This window comes from Lipotes vexillifer, unplaced genomic scaffold, assembly GCF_000442215.2.
Source record: "Lipotes vexillifer unplaced genomic scaffold, Lipotes_vexillifer_v1.1 scaffold1765, whole genome shotgun sequence".
In the NCBI taxonomy this organism is placed as follows: Eukaryota; Metazoa; Chordata; class Mammalia; order Artiodactyla; family Lipotidae; genus Lipotes; species Lipotes vexillifer.
Window position 1 is genome coordinate 663,423 of NW_006777677.1, and position 24,543 is coordinate 687,965.

At 36.1% G+C, this 24,543-nt stretch overlaps 1 protein-coding gene across 3 annotated transcripts in view; it reads left to right on the top strand.

Moving 5' to 3' along the window:
* STRN3 (striatin 3) overlaps positions 1–24,543 on the top strand; it is a 113,035-nt gene that overhangs the window by 34,246 nt on the left and 54,246 nt on the right. For all 3 annotated transcript variants that reach the window (XM_007451267.1, XM_007451268.1, XM_007451269.1), the window contains exon 2: positions 24,170–24,273. In XM_007451267.1, coding sequence (XP_007451329.1) covers positions 24,170–24,273 — 104 coding nt within the window. The remainder of the gene's footprint in view (positions 1–24,169; positions 24,274–24,543) is intronic.

The following is a 24,543-nucleotide window of genomic DNA, read 5'->3' on the forward strand; positions in this document are numbered from 1 at the left end:
CTTCTGTGGTATAATTGTTTTCCGGTTTGTGAGTTGCCCACCAGTTATGGGATGTGATTTTATTGTGATTGCCCCCCTCCTACCATCTCATTGCGGCTTCTCCTTTGTCTTTGGATGTGGGATATCTTTTTTGGTGAGTTCCAGTGTCTTCCTGTTGATTGTTCAGCAGTTAGTTGTGATTCCGCTGCTCTCACAAGAGAGAGTGAGTGCTCGTCCTTCTACTCTGCCACCTTGAACCAGTCTCAACATTGTATTTTCTATTCCTGTGTTCCTTTTTTCACTTAAAAACAATTTTCCATGGTATTAATATTCTCCACCCTTAAGAGACATAACCAAATGCAACATGTGGAACTGATTTGACCAAAAAACCCTATAAAAATATGTGTATATATTTTTTTGAGGTATAGTTGATTTACCATGTTGTTAGTGTCAGGTTACAGCAAAAAGATGTTTTAAATCTATATGCACACACACATACATGTATATTCTTTTTCAGATTGTTTTCCATTATAGGTTATTACAAGACATTGAATATAGTTCCCCGTGCTATACAGTGGGTCCTTGTTGTTTATTTGTTTTATATATAGTAGTGTGTATCTGTTAATCCCAAACTCCTAATTTATACCCCCCCTTTCCCTTTGATAACCATAAATTTGTTTTCCATGTCTGTGAGTCTGTTTCTGTTTTGTAAATAAGTTCATTTGTATCATTTTTTAGATTCCACAATAAGTGATAACATATAATTTGTCTTTCTCTGACTTCACTTAGTATGATATTCTCTAGGTTCATCCATGTTGTTACAAGTAGAATATATATGTATATGTGTAATATTCCATTGTGTGTGTATACACACACACACACACACACACCCCACATCTTCTTAAACCAGTTTTCTGGTGATGAGCACTTGGTTCTTGTTAATAATGCTGCTGTAAACATTGGGGTGCATGTATCAGAGTTTTTGTCTTTTCCACATATATTAACAGGAGTGGGATTGCTGGATCATATGGTAATTGTATTCAATATTTTTAGTTTTCTGAGGAACCTCCATACTGTTCTCCATAGTGGCTGCACCAATTTACATTCCCACCAACAGTATATGAGGGTTCCCTTTTCTCCACACCGTCTCCAGCATTTATTATCTGTAGACTTTTTTTTATTTTAAAAATACTTTACTGCTAGAAAATGCTAACCATCATCTGAGCCTTCAGCATTGGTAGTAGTAACATCAAAGATCACTGATTACAGATCACCATAACAAATATAATAAAAGTATTAATATTATTTAATTTTGTTAGGTGTGGTAATGGCATTTTTTCCATGTAAACTAAATATTTGTTAGCAAAATATAATGAAGTATTTTTGGGTGAAATAAGATATGAGAATTGCTTTAAAACATACCAGTGGAATCACTGAAAACAAACTTGTGGTTACCAAAGGGGAAAGGTGGAGGGCGAAGGGATAACTTGGGAATTTGGGATTAAGGTACACACACACACACACACACACACACACACACACACACACACACACACACACACACACACACGTATATATATATAATATAAATATATATATAAAATAAACAAGGGCCAACTGTGTAGCACAGGGAACTTGTGTTCAGTATCTTCTTATAACCTATAATGGAAAAGAATCCGAAAAGTGTATGAATATATATGCATATATATATATATATACACACATAAATAAAGTGAATCACTTTGCTGTATTCCTGAAACATTGTAAATCAACTATACTCCAGGTGAGGAGGTGAAACAAGACAATAATGCATTGATTCTCTTTGGAAAGGTAGGTATTGGATACAAGGAACGTGTGTGTGTGCGTGTGTGCGTGCGTTAGAAGCCTATAACAAAATTTATCATTTTTCTAAGTATACGGTTCAGTGGTATTAAGTGTATTCACATTGTTGTTGAGCCAATCTCCAGAACTGTTTCATGTTGTAAAACTGAAACTGTACGCATTAAACAACAACCCAGTTACCCTTCCTCAAGCTACTGGCCACCACTATTCTACTTTCTTTTTCTGTGAATTTGACTACTCTAGATACCTCCTGTAGGTGGAATCAAACATTACTTGTCTCTTTGTGACTGGCTTATTTCATATACTATAGTGTCCTCAAGGTATATCCAAGCATCAGAATTTCCTTCCTTTTTGAGGATGAATAATATTCCATTGTATTTATATACCACAGTTTGTTTATCCATCTATCTGTGATGGACACTTGGGTTGCTTCCCCTTTTCGGCTATTGTGAATAGTGCTGCTATGAGTATGGGTGCACAAGGTTCTCTCTGTGAGAACCTTCTTTCAATTCTTTTGGATGTATACCTAGAAGTGAAATTGCTGGATCATGATAATTCTGTTTTTAATTTTTTAAGGAACTGGTGTACTGTTTCCCACACCTGCACCCTTTTACAGTCCCACCAGCAGTGCACAAGGGTTTCAGTTTCTCTGTGTCATTGTCACCACTTGTTATTTTCTGTTTTTTTGATAGCCATCATCCTAATGTATGTGAGTTGATACCTCACTGTGGTTTTGATTTCCATTTCCTTAGTGATTAGTGGTGTTGATCATCTTTTCATGTGCTTATTGGATGTTTTGTATCGTCTTTGGAGAAGTATCTATTCACATCCTTCGCTCAGTTTTTAATTGGGCTATTTGTTGTTATTGAGCTGTCCCTGTAATATGTATTATCTCCACTGTTTTGTCAGGGAGTATCCAGAAGAGGTCTTCATAAACTTTTTTCGTGTCTATACATTATGTTATATGTATTGATATATTCAAATACAGCTTTTTAGTGGTATTTTCTAATAAGGCCTTTCACAATATGGCTTCTGCTAACCTTTCAGCTTTATTTCCCTTGTATCTCTCCTCCTTTTTCCTCTTCTCCTCCCCCCCACCTCCCAGTTCTCCCAGACATACATGTTCCAGTTATACTTTGTTTCTCTAAACTTGTAAAGTTAGTGTATCCTCTTTCCCCTCCAGGCCTTCACACATGCAGTTCTCTCTATGTGGAATACTTCCTCTCCTGTTTGAACTGTCTTCTGCTCCTTTTCAGTCTAAAGTTTAGCTGTCATTTGCTCTGGGAAATTATCTTTGAGCTTACAAGTACAAAGGCCTCCTATGTGGTGAATTTCCATTGTCATAATATTCATTAAGCTGCATTGCACATGCCTAGTCTATTTAATGTTGGCCCTCCACGTCCTCAGGTTCTGTATCCATGCATTCAACCAACCGCACATGGAAAATGTTCAGAAAAAAAGTTTCCAGTTAGTTCCAAAAAGCAAAACTTGAATTTGCACATGCTGGAAACTATTTGTATAGCATTTACATTGTATTTACAACTATTTACATAGCATTTTCATGGTATTAGGTATTATAAGTAATCTACAGATGACTTAGAGTATAAAGGACAGTGTATGTAGGTTATATGCAAATACTATGTTATTTTACATAAGGGACCTGGGACCAGTCCCCTGAGGGATACTGAAGGAACAAATGTACTGTCTCTCTCACAGTACACTATAAGCTCTGAGGGTAGGGATTGTATTGGTCTAGTGCATCGTTGTATCCCTAGAGCCATAGGGGGCACTCAGTAAACAATTGTGGCAGTGAATACCAGTACCAGTATTACTTCGATAGGTTTCTAATATGTGTAGGGCACGCTGGGTAATAATACAAAGTGGAACACAGGTTCTTTTGTTCAGGCAACTTAAAATCTAATGGAGGAGAGTGAGGTTTCCTTTCCTCTTGCTTTGTCCTACTCTACGTCACCTTTTAGTAGTGAGAACTACAGCCTGGTAAAAGATAAACTGTGACACATTAAAAATTTTAAGAGTTTGGGCTTCCCTGGTGGCGCAGTGGTTGAGAGTCCGCCTGCTGATGCAGGGGACACGGGTTCGTGCCCCGGTCTGGGAAGATCCCACATGCCGCGGAGCGGCTGGGCCCGTGCGCCATGGCGGCTGAGCCTGCGCGTCCGGAGCCTGTGCTCCGCAACGGGAGAGGCCGCAACAGTGAGAGGCCTGCGTACCGCAAAAAAAAAAAAAAAAAAATTTAAGAGTTTATTTGAGCAAATGTCTATTCAAATTGAACAGAAACAAACCAAAAGTCATAGGAGCACTCTGGACAGGAGCCAGGGGAAGACTTATAGAGAGGAGGTGAAAGTAAAGCAAATAAATTATTAGCTTAGGTAGTAGTTCCTTTATTTGGGAAAGCCTAGTTGACTGTTCGTGATTGGTTGTCCTTAGGTTTGATTTATTATTATTACTATTGTTACTATTAATATTATTATTATTATTGGGCTGTACTGTGTGGCATGTGGAACTTCCCAGCCAGGGATGGAACCCTCGCCCCCAGCAGTGGAAGCCCAGAATCTTTTTTTTTTTAAATAAATTGATTGATTTTTGGCTGCATTGGGTCTTTGTTGCTCCACACAGGCTTTCTCTAGTTGCAGTGAGCGGGGTCCACTCTTCGTTGTGGTGCGTGGGCCTCTCATTGCAGTGACTTCTCTTGTTGCAGAGCGCGGGCTTCAGTAGTTGTGGCACGTGGGCTTAGCAGTTGTGGCTCGCGGACTCTCGAGCTCAGGCTCAGTAGTTCTGGCACACAGGCTTAGTTGCCCTGTGGCATGTGGGATCTTCCCAGGCCAGGGCTCGAACCTGTGTCCCCTGCAGTGGCAGGCGGATTCTTAACCAGTGCGCCACCAGGGAAGTCCTAGAAGCACGGAATCTCAACCACTGGACCACCGGGGAAGTCCTAGGTTTGATTTATTAACCTTTAGGCATTACAGGCTTAGGTTTTGGTTTGGCTATGTAGGCTCCTAAGGCATTAAAACCAACTCAGTCTAATGGCTTCCTTGTTTAATTTAACAGGACTAAATGATGTGATCTTATCTGGTCAAAGGCTGATGAAAATAGAGCCTAGGACTATGTATTGCTAGCTTGACCCTGAAGCAGCTGATTTTACTGTGGTCAGCCTACTTGACCTTCCCTGAATTCCATCCAAAGGGCAGATTCAAGCAGTTGCTTATCAGAGAAGGGAGGAAATGCAGAAACAAAGGAGCAGCAGTCAAGAACAATAGTGCAGGGTCCTGGTTCTTCCTCAAGGAATATATATAACAATACCTTTGAGTTCTTCTATAGGAACTAAGGCCCCCACCCAGGTGGAGGATGGTAACTTCAGACTGAGCACAAGATTCCTGGAACACTGCCCTATTACCTCACCACAAACCAATCAGAAGAAAGTCTGCACAGAGTGGAAGACAACAGAAACTCTGACCCCCTCTCAAAATGGTTCTCCTTTTAAAAACTTTCGTGGTCAAGCAGAATCTTCAGAGTTGGTTTTTGGACACGAGTCCACCTTCTCCCCAGGTTGCCGGCCTACATATAAAGGAACTTTTCCTTTCCAACCAACACCCTGTTGAGTATTGGCTTTTTGAGCGGTGAGCAGCAGAACCTGAGTTTGTTTAAACAAACAAATAGACTGACGGTTACTTCTTTAGCAAAGATGGGTTTATTTGGGATCAGAAGAGAATTGCACTTTGAGGTATGTAACCATGGCAAGCCATGCACATTCTAGGACTTTGTATATACCTGTCATATATTCATATCATTACTTTTCCATTAGTTTTAAAGATGTGCAACAAATTAAGCTATTAGAATTACTAGTGCCAAAATTGCATGAGCAGAGCTTCCCTGGTGGCGCAGTGGTTGAGAATCCGCCTGCCGATGCAGGGGATGCGGGTTTGTGCCCCGGTCCGGGAGGATCCCGCATGCCGCGGAGCGGCTGGGACCCTGGGCCATGGCCACTGGGCCTGCGTGTCCAGAGCCTGTGCTCCACAGCGGGAGAGGCCAGAGCGGTGAGAGGCCCGCGTATCGCAAAAAAACAAAAACAAAAAAACCAAAATTGCATGAGCAGTGCACTAGTTTTGTTAAATATATGAGTGGTTTTAATGAGCTAGTAAGTTACATGAATAATTTTTCCCCTAGAGATTTAAAAGGTACCTTTCTTTTTAAAAGATAGCTGACTTATTAACAACTAAGTTTTAATTCTTACCAAGGATTTTTCAGGAGGAAGAGTAAACTTAACACTTTTATAAGCTTTCCTTGTGGGAAAATGAACTAAATTTAACCCAGGGAATTCCACAGAATTCCAGAGAACTAAAGCCCAAGGTATCTTCTTAGACCAACAACTGTGGTAGCTGTGGGCCACATCAGAGACATCCTATTTTGTGGAAACTTTTATTGAGTAATAGTGTCTTACTTGAGCTGTTAAAGGGGATTTCCAAAAGAAAATTGTTTTCATAGTTGACATTCTTAAGGTTAGTTAAGTATATATTAGAGATTGTGTTCAGGGCTTTTTTCCTTGAAAATGTAAAATTTTAGGTTAAAAAACTGTACGTTGATTGGATTTAGTACTGTAGTAACAAATGTGGGCATAGATAACGTAAGACTCCTAAATTTAGGATTATTTCAGTTTATTCATGCTTAGTTTCTTAAATGTCTTAAATATTTTCTTAATTTTTGATCATTAATATACTGAATTAACATAGACTAGATTTAAAAATTACCAAATCACAAACACAGTTACTTAACCAAAGTAAATTTTTCCTTTATACATGTGAAAAACTTTACATTTTCTTTAAAGAAATATCACCTACCGTAGATGAATTATGTACTTTGAGATTTGAGATTCAGGAAGAGATTGTATATATATATGGTCACTCCCATATTTTACAGTTGAGTAAACTGAGAAACTGTAATTATGACTTCATTCATTTATTTACCAACAAATATTTATTGAGTTTTTACATATTCCAGGCAGTGTTCTTGATAATAGGAATATATCAGTGAACAAAAGACAAATATTCATACTTTAATAGAGCTTATATTCTAGTGGCATTTGTCTAATTGGTGGTAAAACAAAGAAAATTGATTTGGTTTAGTAATCGTTTTCTTAGTATGAAGTTTGTTTGGGCTGACAAATAGTTTTCATCCTGCTTGCCAGTTCATAGTTTTCTTATGCCACCTGGAGCCTAAGTTATGTTAAGAATTCTTTACTAAGGCAAAGTTATTGATGTCTGACTTTTGGGTTTGGCCAGTCAGAAGAATGTTCATGAGCTGATCAGGCCTGCTGCCACCATTACCTCTGATGTTGCCTTTAAAAAAACCCTTCCCTGAAAGCCATAAAGGAGTTTGGGTCTTTTGATGACAAGGTGCCCGTTCTCTTTGCTTGGTGCCCTGCAATAAATGCTGTGCTTTACTTCACCACAACCCAGTGTCAGTAGATTGGCTTTGCTGTGTGTTGGGTGACTGGACCCAAGTTTGGTTCAGTAACAGTTTTGGAAACCACAAATGGACTGTCATCCAGAGTGGGCATCTTGCCTGTGGCACATCAGCCCCTGGCTGGTGGCAGCTCTCAGATCCTGTCCAGCAGCTTCCTGAACACCTTTGTTTTAAGGGCAGCCTCTTGCTGTCGACCAGTCGTCACTGTCCATGGTGCTTCTGTGGTGAAGGAAACAAGGCTCTGGTCCTGGTCTGTAAGTCAGCTCTGGTAATTGACAGAACTTCCGTGTGATGACACCAGGGTATTCTTTTCTACTAGGTTGCCTTAATTGGAAATTTCCTTCTGTGGGGAGGGGGAAGGCATAGGACTTGCTAATCTGGTTTTGAGTGGAATGCCACTTTAATTGGATTTTCCCTTCTGGTTAAGTGAGTATTATTTCATAGTGACCTTTAATCCTATTTGAGTGTTTTTTGAAGCCTTACTGATGTTTTTAGCAAACTTCCCAAAGATCAAATTCTGATTCATGCTCTCCTGTTTTCTCACTAACTTTGGGATGCTCCATAGGGCCCCTGAAGCACCTCAGAGAGAATAGTTAGGATTACTTGATATGTTAAGTTACATGGGAAACGTTGTCAAATGAGTGGTGATAAACCTTAGGTTATTATGGGTAAATGTCATAAATGTAAGTGTTCCAGAAATAATGTAAAATTTCTAAAATTTGGATGTGTCTTGGTATAATATTATCAGTCATAATTCTAGTTATTATCTTAAAATGTTGCAGGTCACAACAGTAACCAGGTTTCTTTGTGAATTGCATTGTAATCAGATCTTTAACCATACCTTTTAAAGTCTTTTGTCATTTGTAGAGTTTTACTCTGATGTTTCTGCACAAATGCTTCACCTTCAAGAATTTTCATAGAAAGAACTTTTTGACAAGTATAAGTTTCTGATAAATTTCAAATCATACTGCTGAACTGGGTAAAAAAAAATTGAAGAATTCTAATGGAAAACCTGATGGCTTCATAAAACCATTAACAAAAGACTAAGATAAAATATTAGTTACACAGGACTGAGTGAATTGGTTAATATAGTTATATAATTTTTATGGGGTTTTTTTTTGAAATGTTACTGGCTTTTAATCTATGTTCTCCAGATATAAGGGAACCTGTCTCCTTCAGCTATAACTTAGAAAAATTTGGTAAATTATACCTTTGTAAGCAGAATTGAAACATTTATCTTTTCTCTATATCTGATTCCTCCAGAAATTGAAAACTCTTAGGTTCCCAGCAGCCTTAACAGGTGAATAAGGAAGAACACCTCCTGGCAGGTGCAGGAATCTCAAGATATTTTGGAGACCTCTGGAAGAGAGGAATTCACTCAGATCTATAGATATCACAGGCAGAATCTGTGGCAAGCCTTTGGTGTGGCTTTCCTGGCCTTGAGAGGCTTTTAAAGAATTCAGTCTGAGATTCCTTATGAAAAGTTCCTGGATGGCCTGTTAGTGCCTCTGTGACCAATTAATCAGACTTATTTTGTGATTAAATTAGTCTTAATTTGGCTATATTTGGTAGAAATGAAGGCAATTTTAGGGAGAAAAAGATTGTTTCAGTGGATATTCTAGTTTTGTTAATTGAGGTCTGTTTTTACTGCCTTAGACCCACTTCCCAGTTAGCTCTTTGTTAAGTCACGTAATTGTAAAGTTTAGTTGAATTATTAAAAGGACACTCTTAACTTTGTTTCTAAAGCTTATCGCAACAAGCTATCTTTGGATGAAGATCAAATACCAGGAGATCTGCAACCAGGAGATTATGCATACTGGGAAAGGCATAGTTTAAAGGACTGTTTCCAATCTAGAGAAAAGGATCCTTATTAATTACTCTTAGTTGGCTAATGCACAACGAAACTGAAGGACATTGACTCTTTAATTCATACTTCCCACTTAAGAAATTAGGCCTCTGCAGTGGGCTGGGCTATAGAAAGGACTGTTGACCCCAAGTGACACCCACACCAGGATGAAAAGAAGATGACAGCAGTGGTAAGCCCCTGATCCAGGAATCCAGACCAGGCCTGTAAGACCTATCCTACTAATTCAATTGAATTGATTACCAAATATTTGTCTCCCTGTCAACACTGAAAGTTATTGTTTTACTTCACACCATACTGGTGGCCCCAGTGTTTAGGATGAAAAGAAAATTCTCTAGTGAAGTTGTCACAGAGTATAACTACTCATAACATGTATTGCTGCTTGCTTTAAGTCCACTGCTAAAAGCACATGTACAGTGTTTGTGTTACAATTTGGTATAACTGATAAAATGTATAGACTACAAAATGCTTCTCTATTATCATAGGTCTGAGCTTGTTCACTGTGTCTGATTAGTTTTCATCCAATGTGGATAACTAGGTAAATACATGCGTGCGCGCACACACACACAATATTAGGCCTAGCACCAAAGGACGTGATGGACCCAGAGGAAGCAACAACCATCCTAGCATCTAGGAACAAATATTTTGATCTATGGAAAGATTTGCAAACAAAAGGGGAAATGATAGAAGAAATTTTCCCACATTGAGGTATGGGGAAATCTTTCTGCCTTATACATCATGATTTAACTTAAAGTAGAATAGCCCGTTTTGTGGCCTGTCAGACATATATTGTACATCTCCTTTAACCATTGTGGGGGGGGAAATGCATTTAGAAATCAAAACTGAGTAACTGTGGTTCAGGTATCCAAGGTAGGAACTTGGTGGCCATTATGGACATGATTTTAGACACATTTCTGTTTAGCTGGGAACTTGCATTTTCTGAACTGTGTTGGACTCAGGGATGGCACCAGCTGTTCTCAAAGCAGTGTCTGCTGGCACCTGCCAGCTGCAACCTTATAGTTTCAAGATCTCTTGTAATTATTAAATTTTTTCTTTTATAATAGTAACAAATGAGACAACTCAAGCCCTAGCTTCCTAGCAGGAGGCGCTAGGTTCTTTAGCCAGAGTATTACATGACAGTAGAATTGTTAGATTCTATTAGATTTAGATTTTTAGCAGGAAAAAGAGATGTGTATGTAGTGGCCAGTAGCTCCTGTTATGTATATGTTAATACCACATCAGAAGTTAAACCTACTTAGGTATAATTTTATATCTAAGCAGCTGGCTACCTGGCAACAAGTCTCCCAGAAGTGCCAGGTCCAGACTGATTTTCAGGCTTATTCTTCTGAATTCCTCAGGGAATGAGATCTATTTTCCGATATTTATTTAAAGTTTGGGTTTTCACTCTTCCTCTTAATTCTAATTGGGTCTGTTGCACCACAGTGATGGATCAAGGGACTAAGATCTTAATCATGCAAGATTCAGATCCAAGACTTGGAACTCGGAAATATCTCTAACTCATGGTCCGTTCCCCAAATTGAAGCAGGATTATGCCCCCATTTCAACAGGAAGTAGCCAGAGCGGTTGTTGCCCCATTCCTGTAAAGATTGGGGGAAAGTTAAAACAGGAGTAGGGAATTGAAACTGAGTCCCCCTGCCAAAATTTATGATGAACGTTTGTATCCAAAACTTTATTTCCTTTCTTGTCCTGCCCTTGTTTCCCTCAGGATTGAGAAGAATCAAAGAAAAGGCGGGGGCGGGGGGTGGTTGAAACTGAGCAGTACCCTTCAGGGCCTTCCTAGATTCAAAAGCACCTCTGTGTCCTTTGTTCCTTGTTTATAGAAAAAAAAAAGGCCTTAGTCTCCTAGCCTTACCCAGGTTCTAAAGAACAGACTCAAGTAGTTAATGACTGACTAGTATATGACTCTGTTATTAGAGTCACAGGCCTCCTAGTTCCTCCTGAAGGGATATAGATAACAATCTGATGCATATCTTTGAGTTGTTCTGCATCCATTTGTGGAGAGGGATGATTATATGCTGGACTCAAGCAATGGACCCCAGATTAGTTGGAACCAGAAGGTTGATGATTGAGATTCCTGAAACATCACCCTGTTACGTTACCACCAACCAATTAGAAGAGTGTCTACAAGCTTGTCAAGCACCCTGCAACACTCACCTCTAATGTTGCCTTTAAAAACCCTTCCCTGAAAGCCACTGGGGAGTTCAGGTCTTTTGAGCATGAGCTGCCTGTTCTCCTTGTTTGGTACCCTGCAGTAAACTCTGTACTTCTTCACCACACCCATTGTCAGTAAATTGGCTTTGCTGTGTGTTGGGCAAGTGGACCCAAGTTTGTTTTGGTAACAGCTATTTATAGTCTTTATCCCACAAACTGAACACTCATATACTTTGTCGTATTTGTTTGATTTTGTTATTGCTGCAAGTTGCATTGGATAAGGTGTTAAGTAATTTGTGGTACATACATTTTAGTAATAATTTCCAGAACACATCTGGCCTAAAGGATTTTAGTAAAGGAATGTGGACCCCTACTAATGAAAATCATACTACACAACTAAATGTCTTTTTCTCACATTAGCAATCTCAAGATTTGTAATGATTTTAAATAACTTACCTGATCAGTATTGCCTTAATTGATTACTAAAAGTACTTTAAGAGGAAGAATAATAAATTAAGCTGTTCTTAAAAACTTGCTTGTAAAATTATTTTTTATTACTTGTAATTACTTATTTTCATTATAAAATTAGAAATATCTCTTGGTTTAAAAAAATGGTTTCAAGAAACATACCAGTCTTGAGAACAAAAGTTTGCTCTCCAACAATAACAAGAAAAAATGTTTTTTTTCCTCTAATTGTAGTCATGTGAAAGCCATTTTGCTATTTTATGATAGAACCGTAATCTTTCATTTAAGTCAACATTCTTTTGTTACTGGCTTCCCCAAAGAATCAATCTTGTCAGCAGAAAACAAGCAAATAATAAAAGGTGAAAGTCACTTATATAGAAGCTTTTCCCACTTAGTTTTTTAAAAGTTTATACCCAGCCATATGCTTAAAAGAATTTCATTCTCTTTTCAAAGATACATAAATAGCAATAAAATACATTAGAGGAGTAGAGTCCATTTATTCTTTTGGTTTCCTAGCCTGGTACAAAATAGAATAATTGAGGAAAAAGGGAAGCTTGTTGCCAGTACCTCAGTAGTATAGAAAACAAGATTGACCAAGAGAGTGAGTGGGAAGACTCTTTTTGGTAGAAGTTTTAGGTATATTGGTAAGAAGTGGTTCTGTGCAGCTAAGGGGATGTGTCAATTTATTATTACTCTGCAGATTCTAAATCAGTGCTATTAATACCATGTTACTGGCTTTTGCAATATTTTAGTATTTTTATGAATTTGTATTGATGGTGGTGCAGTGGTTGAGAGTCCGCCTGCCGATGCAGGGGACACAGGTTCGTGCCCCAGTCCGGGAAGATCCCACATGCCGCGGAGCGGCTGTGCCCGTGAGCCATGGCTGCTGAGTCTGCGCATCCAGAGCCTGTGCTCCGCAATGGGAGAGGCCACAACAGTGAGAGGCCCACGTACCGCAAAAAAAAAAAACAAAACGGATTTTAAAATTGGTCAAGATGTCACTAAATGTGTTTCTATTTAAAAAAATTTTTTTTGTTAAAAATTCGTTGGGTTTTTTTTTTTTTTTTTTTTTGCCTCTGCGTGGCTTGTAGGATCTTAGTTCCCTGACCAGGGATTGAACCCAGGCCATGGCATTGAAAGTGTCGAGTCCTAACCATTGGACTGCCAGGGAATTCCCTAAACATGTGTTTTTAGAAAGTCCATTAAAATGGTTTATAGTTTTATACCTTGAAGGGGTAAATTCTTCTATTTAGAGAAAATGGGCTTATACCTGGAGCTTTATGCTTTCAAATGCCAGATAAATGAGAACTTAACTGAAATACAGGTTTTATAGTTAAAAATTTTAAATCTTTTATGCTTTAAGCCAACTACTACCATCTAAAATTACATTGAGATTTTAGAGGATGGTTGTGGTATTTCTATTAAATTCTGTTTTAGACTCTATTATAAAGAGCAGAAATAAAAATAAAGGTTTTATTTGCCTCTGGAAATCTTAGTATTTTTTGTTTCTTTTTTCCCTGTAATTGTTAGCAATATATAAAATAAGAAAATATTATTTTTATGAAAAATGTTACAGGCTATTGCAAGCATGCTTTTTTGTTTGTTCTTGAAAAGCCGTATACTTTTTTATTTAAATAAACTTATTTATTCATGGCTGCGTTGGGTCTTCGTTGCTGCACAGGGGCTTTTTCTAGTTGTGGCGAGCGGAGGCTACTCTTCATTGTGGTGCAGGCTTCTCATTGCAGTGGCTTCTCTTGTGGAGCACGGGCTCTAGAGCGCAAACTCAGTAGTTGTGGCGCACGGGCTTAGTTGCTCTGCGGCACGTGAGATCTTCCTGGACCAGGGATTGAACCCGGTGGGGAACTGACTGGTTGTGTTACCAGATGGTTATACAAAATTTTCTGTGCAGTTCCAGTTCCTCAACACACTGAATTATGAAGCTGTGTGTTTGTGTGTGTAAAATCTAACCTCCTTGGTTATTTCTGATAATTAGCCAACTTTTGAAACCTCTATATGTTATGAATTTTTCTTGTATTTTACATTTCAAATAAAATTCCATGGGTCAGCTGACTCTATATTTATACCTTAAATTATTTACAGCTGAACCTTGCTTAGCCCAAAATATTTAAGTGCTTAGAATAGAGTCACCTGTATAATTTGAGTTTATCCGTAAGGGGAGAGGTTCCTAACATTTGTTGAGAGCCTACTATTTTAAATAGTAATAATATGAATTTATTAGTAGTTGCTATAGCCTGATTTTGTCTTTAATTTGCTTCAAAATCTGAAGTATTTAACACTATCTTAAATTCCTTGCATATTAGTTTGCTCCTTAATGATGTTGTCGTTTCTGAATATATCTTTTTAAAATAAGCTCTGAAGACTGTTTTAAAGTAATTAAATAAAAATCACCTATATCCAGTGTTTGCATTCAGTTTAAATTTTGTTTAAAGTAAGAAGAATCTTACAATAAAACATTTTGTTAAGTAATTTATTTGTTTTAAGCAAAATGTTCTTATTTAGAAATATTGGAAACTACAGTAATTGTGAAATACTTTAGGTTGATAGTATTAGCTGAATCAATGTTGGATGTTTTGCACTGGTGACCTCTAGTGGTTTTGCAGTTAAAAAAGTTGTTCTGCTGTCAGTGTCAAGTAATTTTTTTAGATTTTCATGTGATAATCACCTACTGATTGTTGAATAACTCAAATGATAAAATATAGCCCTAATGGGTACCTTTATCTATATTCAGAGGAAGAAAAGTTGACTTAACAATAAAGTTTTGTTACTCTGAATTAACTGAGATTGGATATGGAAACAAATTTATTAAAAAGCTCATTTCTGCCTTACACTGTGTATGTAGTAATGAATTTCAAGTTAGTTATCTACTCAGTTTTATACTTTTGAAGTCAAATAATTAAAAACATTAAAATTAGTTGATTCTGGCAAATAAAAAATGAAAATGTGTGGTTCTTTAAAAAGTTTATCCTTTATTGAACTTACTACATATTCCATTCTTGAACCTTTTCCTCTTCTTAACTAAAGGACCTAGGTCTTTGACATTATCTTCATAATAAAAATATACTTCTTAATTCTAACTCTTAAGAGTGAGATTAAGTTTTTAAATTTTTAAATATTGTGAAATATAACTTACAGAAGTGTGTAAAATATAATTGCACAGGTTAGCAGTTTATTATAAAGAGGACAACCATGATATCACTTTTGGAGAGGTCAAAAAATAGAGTACTGCCAGCACCCTAGAAGCCTTAAAACTTGCCCCTTCCAAATCACCACTGCCTCCTTCCCTCATAGGGGTAACCACTATCCTGACTTTCTGTGTAATCATTTCCTTGCTTTTTTTTTTTTTGTAGTATGTTGCTAAGTGTTCATTGCTTAAATGTATTAGTTTAGTTTTGCCTGATAGTGAAGTTTATATGTATCAGTGGATCATATAGGATGTTGTCTCTTGTGTCTTGCTCTTTTCCTCAGTGTTATATTGCTTCATCTTTGTTGTTCGGAACCTTAGTTTGTTCATTTACTTGCTAGTATTTCATTGTACTAACATACAATTTATCTGTTTTCTGATCTGATGGTTATTTAGATTGTTTGCAGTTTTTGGCTGTTACAAAAAACAGTTGTGGGAATATTTTACATGTCTCCTAGTAGGCACATACATACATGCATTTCTGTTGGGTATGTAGCTAGGAATATATGGTTTTAATGTATTTATATCTTCAACTTTAATAGATAATACAAAACTTTCCAAAGATGCTATACCATTTTATGGTCGCATAAGTCATTTATGAGAGTTTCTGTTGATTCACATCTTCCTCAACAAATAGTATTGTCAGATTAAAAAATTTTTAGCCAACCTGGTGTTGTGTTTATTGTATTTTTAATTTGTATTTCTCTGAATACTAATGAGGTTGAGAACTATTTCATATCTTGATTGGCCATTTTGGTATCTTGTGACCTGGTATTGTCAGTCTTTTTACAATATTTCTATCAGGCTGTTTTTTTTGTTTTTTTTTTTTTAAGTTGTATACCTTTTGGGGGAGCAGATAGGAATTATATATATGAGCCCATTCTCAGGGATTATATGTATGAGCCCATTCTCAGGTATATGTTTTGCAAATTTCTTCTATCTGGTTTGCCTTTTCAAAGAAAGACATTTAAAACATACTTTTTAAAATTTGTGCTAAAAATATAATATCATCTTACCTGTTAAGTGTACAGTTTAGTCAAGTGTATTCACACTGTTGTGAAACAGATCTCTAGAATTTTTTCATCTTGCAAATCTGAAACATTAAACCCATTAAACAACAATTTTTCTTTCCTCCTTCCTCCCCACCTTGTAACTAGCATTCTTTTTTTTTTTTCCCTGCCAGTAGCTTGCGGGATCTTACTTCCACAACCAGGGATCCAACCAGCACTCTTGGCAGTGAAAGCACAGGGTCCTAACCACTGGACTGCCAGGGAATTCCCCTCTACACTCTGTTTCTTTCAACTGACTACTTCAGATACCTCATAAAAGTGGAATTATGTAGTCTTTTGTGACTTCCTCATTTGACATAGCATGTCCTGAAGGTTCATTCATGTAGCATGTGACAGGTTTTCCTACCTTTTTAAGGCTGAATAATATTTCTTTGTATATACCACATTTTGTTTATCCGTTCATCAGTTGATGGACAGTGGTGTTGCTTTCACCTCTTGGCTGTAGTGAATAGGCTGGCTGTGAATTATGGGTGTGCAATATCTTTTTGAGACCACGCTCTCAATTTTTTTGGATATATACCTAAAAGTCGAATTGCTAGATTATATGTTAGTTCCATTTTTAATTTTTTGAGCAATCTCCTTACTGTTTTACATTATGGCTGCATCATTATAATTCCACCAATTGTGCACAAGAGTCCCAATTTCTCCACATCCTCACCAATGCTTGTTAACGAACACTTTGTTTTGAACAATTTTATATTCACAGAAAAATTGAGCAGATAGGACAGAGCTCCCATATGTGGTGTGGCACTGCTGCCTGCCTCCCCTCCAGTTTCCCTTTGTTATTAATATCTTGCAGTAGTGTGGTACATTTGCTACAATGAGCCAGTTCTTAGACATTATTATTATTAATGTTTGTCCATAGATTAAAGTTCATTCTGTGTTGTACTGGCTTATGGGTGTTGACAGTTGCATAATGTCCTGGATCTACCATTGTAGTACCACGTAGAACAGTTTCACCGTTCCTAAAAGTTTCCAGTGCTTCACCTGTTCATCTTTCTCCTTACCCGCAAATGCTTGGCAACTACTGCTCTTTTTGCTGTCTCTCTAGTTTTGCCTTTTGTGGAATGTCATATAGTTGGAATTATACAGTGTGTCGGCTTTTAGACTGGCTTCTTTCACTTAGGAATATGCATTTAAGGTTCCTCCATGTCTTTTCTTGGCTTGATAGCTCATTTCTCTTTACTGATGAATAATATTCCCTGTATGGATGTACCAGAGTGTTTATCCATTCACCCATTGAAGGGTATCTTGGTTGATTCCAGGTTTTGGCAGTTATGAATAAAGCAGCTAGACATTGATGTTCATATTTTTGTGTAGACACAGGTTTTCAGCTAATTTAGATACCAAGGAGCATTGTGTTTTCACTTTCAATTTTCAAATTCCAATTATTCATCGCTAGTATATATAGGAAGGCAGTTAATTTTTGTCTTACCTTTGTATCCTCTAACCTTCCTATAATTGCTTATTGGATCCAGGAGGTTTTGGTAATTCTTTAGAATTTTCTTCGTAGACAGTTGTGTCATCTGCAGAGTCTTATTTTTTCCTTCTCAATGTGTGTACTTTAAAATTTTCTTTTTTAAAAACATGGAATACTTCATGAATTTGCATATCCTCCTTGCTCAGGGGCCAGGCTAATCTTCTTTTTATGGTTCCAATTAAAATGTTTTTTTCTTGTCTACTACATTGGCTAGGACTTTGCGTATGATGCTGAATAAGAGTGGTGAAAGGGGATAGCCTTTCTTTGTTCCCTGTCTTAGGAGGCAAAGCATCTAGTTTCTCACCATTAAATAAGTTATTGAGCTGTAGGTTTTTGGTAGATGATCTTATCAACTGCAGAAGTCCCCCTCTATTCTTAGCTTACTGAGAGTTTTTGTCATGAATCAGTGTTTGATTTTATTGGATGCTTTTTCTGCATCTATTAATATGGTCATATGGTTTTTCTTCTTTAACCTGTTTAGCCAGTTAATGATAGATTACATAAATAGATTTTCAAATGTTAAACCAGCCTTACATACCTGAAATAAATCCCACTTGTTATGTAATTCTTTGTATATATTGTTGGATTCAATTTGATAATATTTTGTTGAGGGTTTTTGCATCTGTGTTCATGCTCATGAGAGTTAATTGATTAGTAGTTTTCCTTTCTTGTGACATCTGTCTGGTTTTGATAGTAGGGTAATGCTGGCTTTATTGAATGAGTTAGCAAGTGTACCCTCTGCTTCTGTTGCTTAGAATAATTATAGAGAATTGGTATCATTTCTTCCCTAAATGTTTGGTAGAATTCACCGTTGAACCCATCTGGGCCTGGTTCCTTCTGATATAGAAAGTTATTAACTATTGGTTTAATTTCTTTAATATCAATAGATATAGTCCTATTCACATGATCTCTTTCGCCTGTGTGATTTTGGTAGATTGTCTTTCAAGAAATTGTTCCATTTCATGTAAATTATCAAGTTTGTGGGCATAGAGTTCATAATATTCCTTTATTATATGTTCAGTGTCCTTGGGATCAGTAGTGATGATCTTTCATTTCATTTCTGGTATTAATTTGTTTTTTCTCTCTTGGTTAGCTTGGCTAAGAAGTTAATCAATTTTATCGGTCTTTTCAAAGAATCTTATTTCATTGATTATTGGTATATTTTCAGCTTTATTGGTTTCTGCTCTAATTTTATTATTCTGCTTGCTGTAGGTTTATAATGCTATTCTTTCTCTGTTTGCCTAAGTTGGAAGCTAAATTGTTGATTTTAGATCTTTTCTAATATATACATTGACTGGTGTAAATTTCCCCATAAGCACTACTTTTCCTACATTAAATGTGAATTTAAAGCCAATTTAAAAAGCTGTCAGAGTGGAGAGCATGTTTGTATGATTTCTAATTCTTTATATTTGCTGAAAGTGTGTTTTCTGGTCCATAATGTGGCCTGTATTGGTGAATGTTCCATGTGACTTTGAGAAGAGTGTGTATTTCTGTTTCTGTAAGAAATGTCACTGGGGGGAATTCCCTGGTCACTGGGGTTTTGATAGGGATTGCACTGAATCTGTAGATCAGTTGGGTAGTATTGATATTTTAATAATAGTAAGTCTTCCAGTCCGTGAACATGGAATGTGTTTACACTTATTTCTGTCTTTAATTTCTTTTCTTTCTTTTTTAAAAATATTTATTTATTTATTTTATTTATTTGGGCTGCTCCAGGTCTTAGTTGCTGCATACAAACTCTTCCTTGCCGTGTGCAGGATCTTTAGTTACAGCATGTGAGATGTTCAGTTGCAGCATGTGGGATCTTTAGTTGCAGCATGCAGGATCTAGTTCCCTGACCAGGAATCGAACCCAGGCCCCCTGCATTGGGAGCCTAGAGTCTTAACAACTGGACCACGAGGGAAGTCCCTCTGTCTTTAATTTCATTCAGCAGTATTTTTTGATTTTCATTGTACCAGTCTTTCACCTTCTTATTTAAATATTATGTTAACTAAGTATTTTGTTCTTTTTGATGCTTTTGTAAATGGAATTGTTTTCATAATTTCCTTTCATGATTGTTCACTGATAGTGTGTGGAAATGCTATTGAGTTTTGTGTGTTGACTGTGCCCTGGTATTTTACTGAATTTGTAGTTGTAACAGACTTTTATGGAATTGTTTGGGTTTACTACATATAACATCATATCATCTGTGAACAGAGATAATTTTACTTCTTCCTTTCTAACTTAGATTCCTTTCATTTTGCTTGCCTCATTGCTCTGCCTATGACTTCTAGTACTATGCTGAACATGAGTGTTAGAAGCAGGCGTCCTTGTTCTGATTTTTGAAAGAAGGCTTTCAGTCTTTAACCATTGAGTACGACGTTTGTTGTTTTTTCTCATAAATGGCTTTTATTATGTCATGAGAGTTTCCTTTTATTCTTAGTTTGTTGAGGTTTTTTAATCAAGAAAAAGGTGTTCAGTTTTGTCAAATTCTTTTTCTGCATCAGTTGAAATGGTCATGTGTTTTTTATTCTGTTAATGTAGTATATTATATTAATTGGTTTTCTTATGTTGAGCCATCCTTACATTGCAGGAATAAATCTCACTTGGTCATGATTTGTAATCTTTGTAATATGCTACTGAATTTGATTTACTAGTATTCTGTTGAGAGTTTTTGCATCAGTGTTTATAAGAGATACTGGTTTTCTTGCAGTATCTTTATCTAGCTTTGGCTCTTGGCACAGTGCTGGACTCATTGAGTTAAGGAATGTCCCTCTTAAATTTTTGGAAATGTTTTAGAAAGATTGGTGTTAATTCTTTAAATGTTTGGTAGCATTCACTAATAAAGTAATCAGTCTAAAGGTTTTGTTTGTTGGGAGATTCTTGATTACTAATCCAATCTCTTTACTAGTTATAGAACTTTTCAGATTTTCTGTTTGTTTCATTGTTCAGTCTTGGTGGATTTTGTGTTTCTAGGTTATCCAATTTGTTGGTGTACAATTGTTTGTAGTACTCTTATAATCTTTTTTATTTCTGTAGAATTGGTTGCAACGTCCCCACTTTCATTTCTGAGTTTAGTTATTTGTCTTTTTTTCTTAGTCAATCCAGGTAATGGTTTGTCAATTTTGTTGATCTTTTGGAAGGACCAAGTTTTGATTTTGTTGATTTTTTTTCTGTTTTTCTCTGCTCTATTTTATTGCTATGCTTTAATCTTTATTATTTCTTTTCCTTCTGGTAGCTTTAGGTTTAGTTTGTTCTTTTTCTGAAATTCCTTAAGTTGTAAAGTTAGGTTGTTGATTTGAGTTCTTTCTTGCTTTTTTTTTTTTTTTTTTTTTTTTTTTTTGCGGTACATGGGCCTCTCACTGTTGTGGCCTCTCCCGTTGCGGAGCACAGGCTCCAGACGCGCAGGCTCAGCGGCCATGGCTCACAGGCCCAGCTGCTCTGCGGCATGTGGGATCTTCCTGGAGCCGGGCACGAACCCGTGTCCCCTGCATCAGCAGGCGGACTCTCAACCACTGCGCCACCAGGGAAGCCCCCTCTTTCTTGCTTTTTAATGTAAGCCTTTATAGCTATAAATTATTCATTTAGCACTGCTTTTGCTGTGTCCCATAAGTTTTGGTAAGCTGTGTTTTCATTTTCATTCCTCTCTAAGTATTTTTTAATTTTCCTTATGATTTTTTTGTTTTATTAGTTGTTCAAGAGGGTGTTGGTTAATATCCACAAATTTGTGGCTTTTTCAAGTTTTTTTTGTTACTGATTTCTAACTTCATCCATTGTGATCACAGGAGATTTTTTAAAATGATATTTTAGTTTTAAAATTGATTAGAGTTGATTTGTGTCCTAACGTGTGGTCTGTCTTTGAGAATATCTCTTGTGTATTTGAGAAGAATGTGTATTCTGTTGTTGTTGGGTAGAGTGTTCCATATATGTCTGTTAGATCTAGCTGGTTTATTGAGTTGTTCAAGTCCTCTGTTTCCTTATTTTCAGTCTGGTTCTTCTATGTGTTATTGAGAGTGGGATATCGAAGTCTCCAGCTATTATTATTGAACTATTTCTTCCTTTAATTCTGTTAATTTTTGTGTCATATATTTTGATGGTCTCGTTAGGTATACAAATATTTATAACTGTTTTTTGTTTTTTGCTGTATTAAACCTTTTATTAGTATATAATGTCCTTTGTCTCTTATGACCTTTTTTCATATAAAGTCTATTTTGTCTAATATTAATATAGAAGGCTTGCAAACCTTAATAGTATATACTAGGCTTTGCAGGTCACATTGGGTCTGTGTTGCCTATTCTAATTTTGTTTATTGTTTTTTTTTAAACCATTTTTCACTCTGTGGCTGTCCATAAACAGGTAGGTTGCCAATTCCTACTTTATCTTGAACAGAAGCTTTTTAATTATAGTGAATTTATCCATCCTTTTCTTTATTGTTAGTGTCTTTGTAAATATGGTTTTTGCGGTTACTTTTTAAAGTGTTTATTTGCAAAGATGATGCTGTTCATGGTGTGTTATGACCTGTAAAAGCAATCGAAAAGTCCACTGTCCATGATCCTTTACTAAATGCCAAATCTGTTATTTTATTGGTCCTTATTTTCACTATCAGACATAATCTTTACCTTTTTAGTCTGTACAGGTCATAAGATCAGTTCCAGTAGTCAGGACTTTTCTGTTGTTATCTGCTTTTTACTCTCCTCTCCAGTATTTTATGTTAGACTATGTCCTTTTAAGTTTCATTTTAATGAATTCTTACCATTTCCTTGTCTTGTGTCTTTGTGAGTTACCTCCCTTCAGCTCCTGTTCAGAAGTTGCTTTGGGGTTCTTGCTATTTTACAGGATTTGTGCTTCTTTGTTTAATTTACTGGATTCTCTAGGTATGGATGACTTTTAATACCAAAATGCCAAAGAAAGAAGTGAAAATGAATTCTCACAACAGTATAAGATTCTAATAGGAAGGATTGTAGTCTTTTTTTTTTTTTAATTCCTTAGAGGACAGTATGACTTGCACTTAGTTTGCAGTATCTTTCTCAACCGGAAAATTACCAGTTACTACTACTACTGCTGCTTTTTTTAAATTAATTATTTATTTATTTGGCTGTGCTGGGTCTTAGTTGTGGCATGTGGGATCTTCGTTGTTGCGTACAAGATCTCGCTGTGGCATGCAAGATCTTTTTAGTTGTGGCACGCAGGTCTTTTTAGTTGTAGCATGTGGGATCTTTTTTTTTTTTTTTTTTTTTTAGTTGTGGCATGCATGCGGGATCTAGTTCCCTGACCAGAGATGGAACCTGGGCCCCCTGCATTGGGTGCGCAGAGTCTTAACCACTGACCACCAGGGAAGTCCACTACTTCTTAAGAAGCAAAATAAAATGAGCTTCTTTCATTTTTTTTCTGTTGCTAATTGTAAAATACTTATGAGATCTGGAAATTAGAGTCACATAAGGGTTCTACAGTATGTGATTCATGTTTGATTTTTTTTTAAAGCCAATACAGGAGAAAACCCTCAATCAGAATTTCTTGAAGCTGTGTAATGAAACTGATATATTCTACCTTTGCTCCACAGCTTAAGAGAGTCAGAAGTGCTACTTTTCTCTTTAGGATCTAGACTATTATTAGGTTCTGAATCTTTACCATTGCTCCTAGATCTTTATTTTTGTTTTGAAATTTGTATGTAGACTAAGTGTTATATAGCTGTGTATAATTTCTCAGGTCTTACGGAGTTGTGAATGGTTTCATTTAATTTTTCCAAACTTAATGTGTTAAATTATTCAGATGAATTCATTTGTTCTGATTCCATGTTCACTGAAATTCTTTAAAAATTTTAAAAATTAACCATAATTTAGCTTACTTTCTCTTAATGGGCAAATACACCTATTGGTCATCTCGGCAAGAGCATGAAAGTTAATTTTATTGTAAATATGTTCATAACAGCAAATATCCCCATGTAGATGCCAGCCTCCTTAAACATTACTCTTTAGTGTGGCGTGTATAAAGGAGGCTGTCATGCTGGGAAGGGACAGAAAAAGATGGAGAATTGTCTCTCTGAGAAAATAAGGCAATTAAAAGGAAAAAAAATTCTCTCGCTGTAGAAAATGACAACAGAAAGTAATGAGGTCATTGAACATAAAGTGGCTTAACTTAAACTATTTGCAATACTCTGGATAATTGTTTCAAGAGATCAAACAATTTGGAGTGTGATGGATAGAATGGAAAAGATGATAAATTTTTAAGTATTTCATGAAAGAAATGCTTTTGAGGGAATATTACTGTTTTTTAAACAAGCAATATCTAATTTGAGGAAAAATATTTATCTACTTGTGAATATAATATTTTTTAGTTCTTTGTGACTTGTTAGTTAGGAATTAGGTGCAATTTTTACATATAAAATTTCCTTTCAAAAGTATGTAAAACTTAATGTTAGAGACCAAAAGGATTATAAGCAAATAGCTAATTTATAGTTATCTTTATTTTAAAGTGATTGTATTATCTAACAAAGAAAGTTTGATAAACTGCTTCTATGAATTTAAAGCTTGCTGTCATGAATAAAAGGGCAGAATTTTACATTTATTGTTTTCCTTTTTTCAATTTCCTATGTATAGTTAAGAAAAAAATGAAAATAAATGAACTTTTTGTATTTTTAGGCCCGGATAGCATTTTTGCAAGGAGAAAGAAAAGGTCAAGAAAACTTGAAGAAGGATTTAGTAAGAAGAATAAAGATGTTAGAATATGCATTAAAACAAGAAAGGTATGTGTCCCTCATTTTCTTATATGAATAAAAGTAGAACAATATTATTCTCTTTATGTATTTATTATACAGTGTATTTAACGCCTTTTGAAAGATATAAAGGTTTGCCCAAAATACAGGATGATATTTTGATTTGATTCTTATATGGGAAAAGAAAAAAAGATTAAAATCTTTAAATTGAAATAATATCTTTTATTATAGAGTCCAAGTTTTTTCTTTTTTACAGATTAGGAAAAATTTATCTTTACTTGGGTGTATATTTTAGTTGGA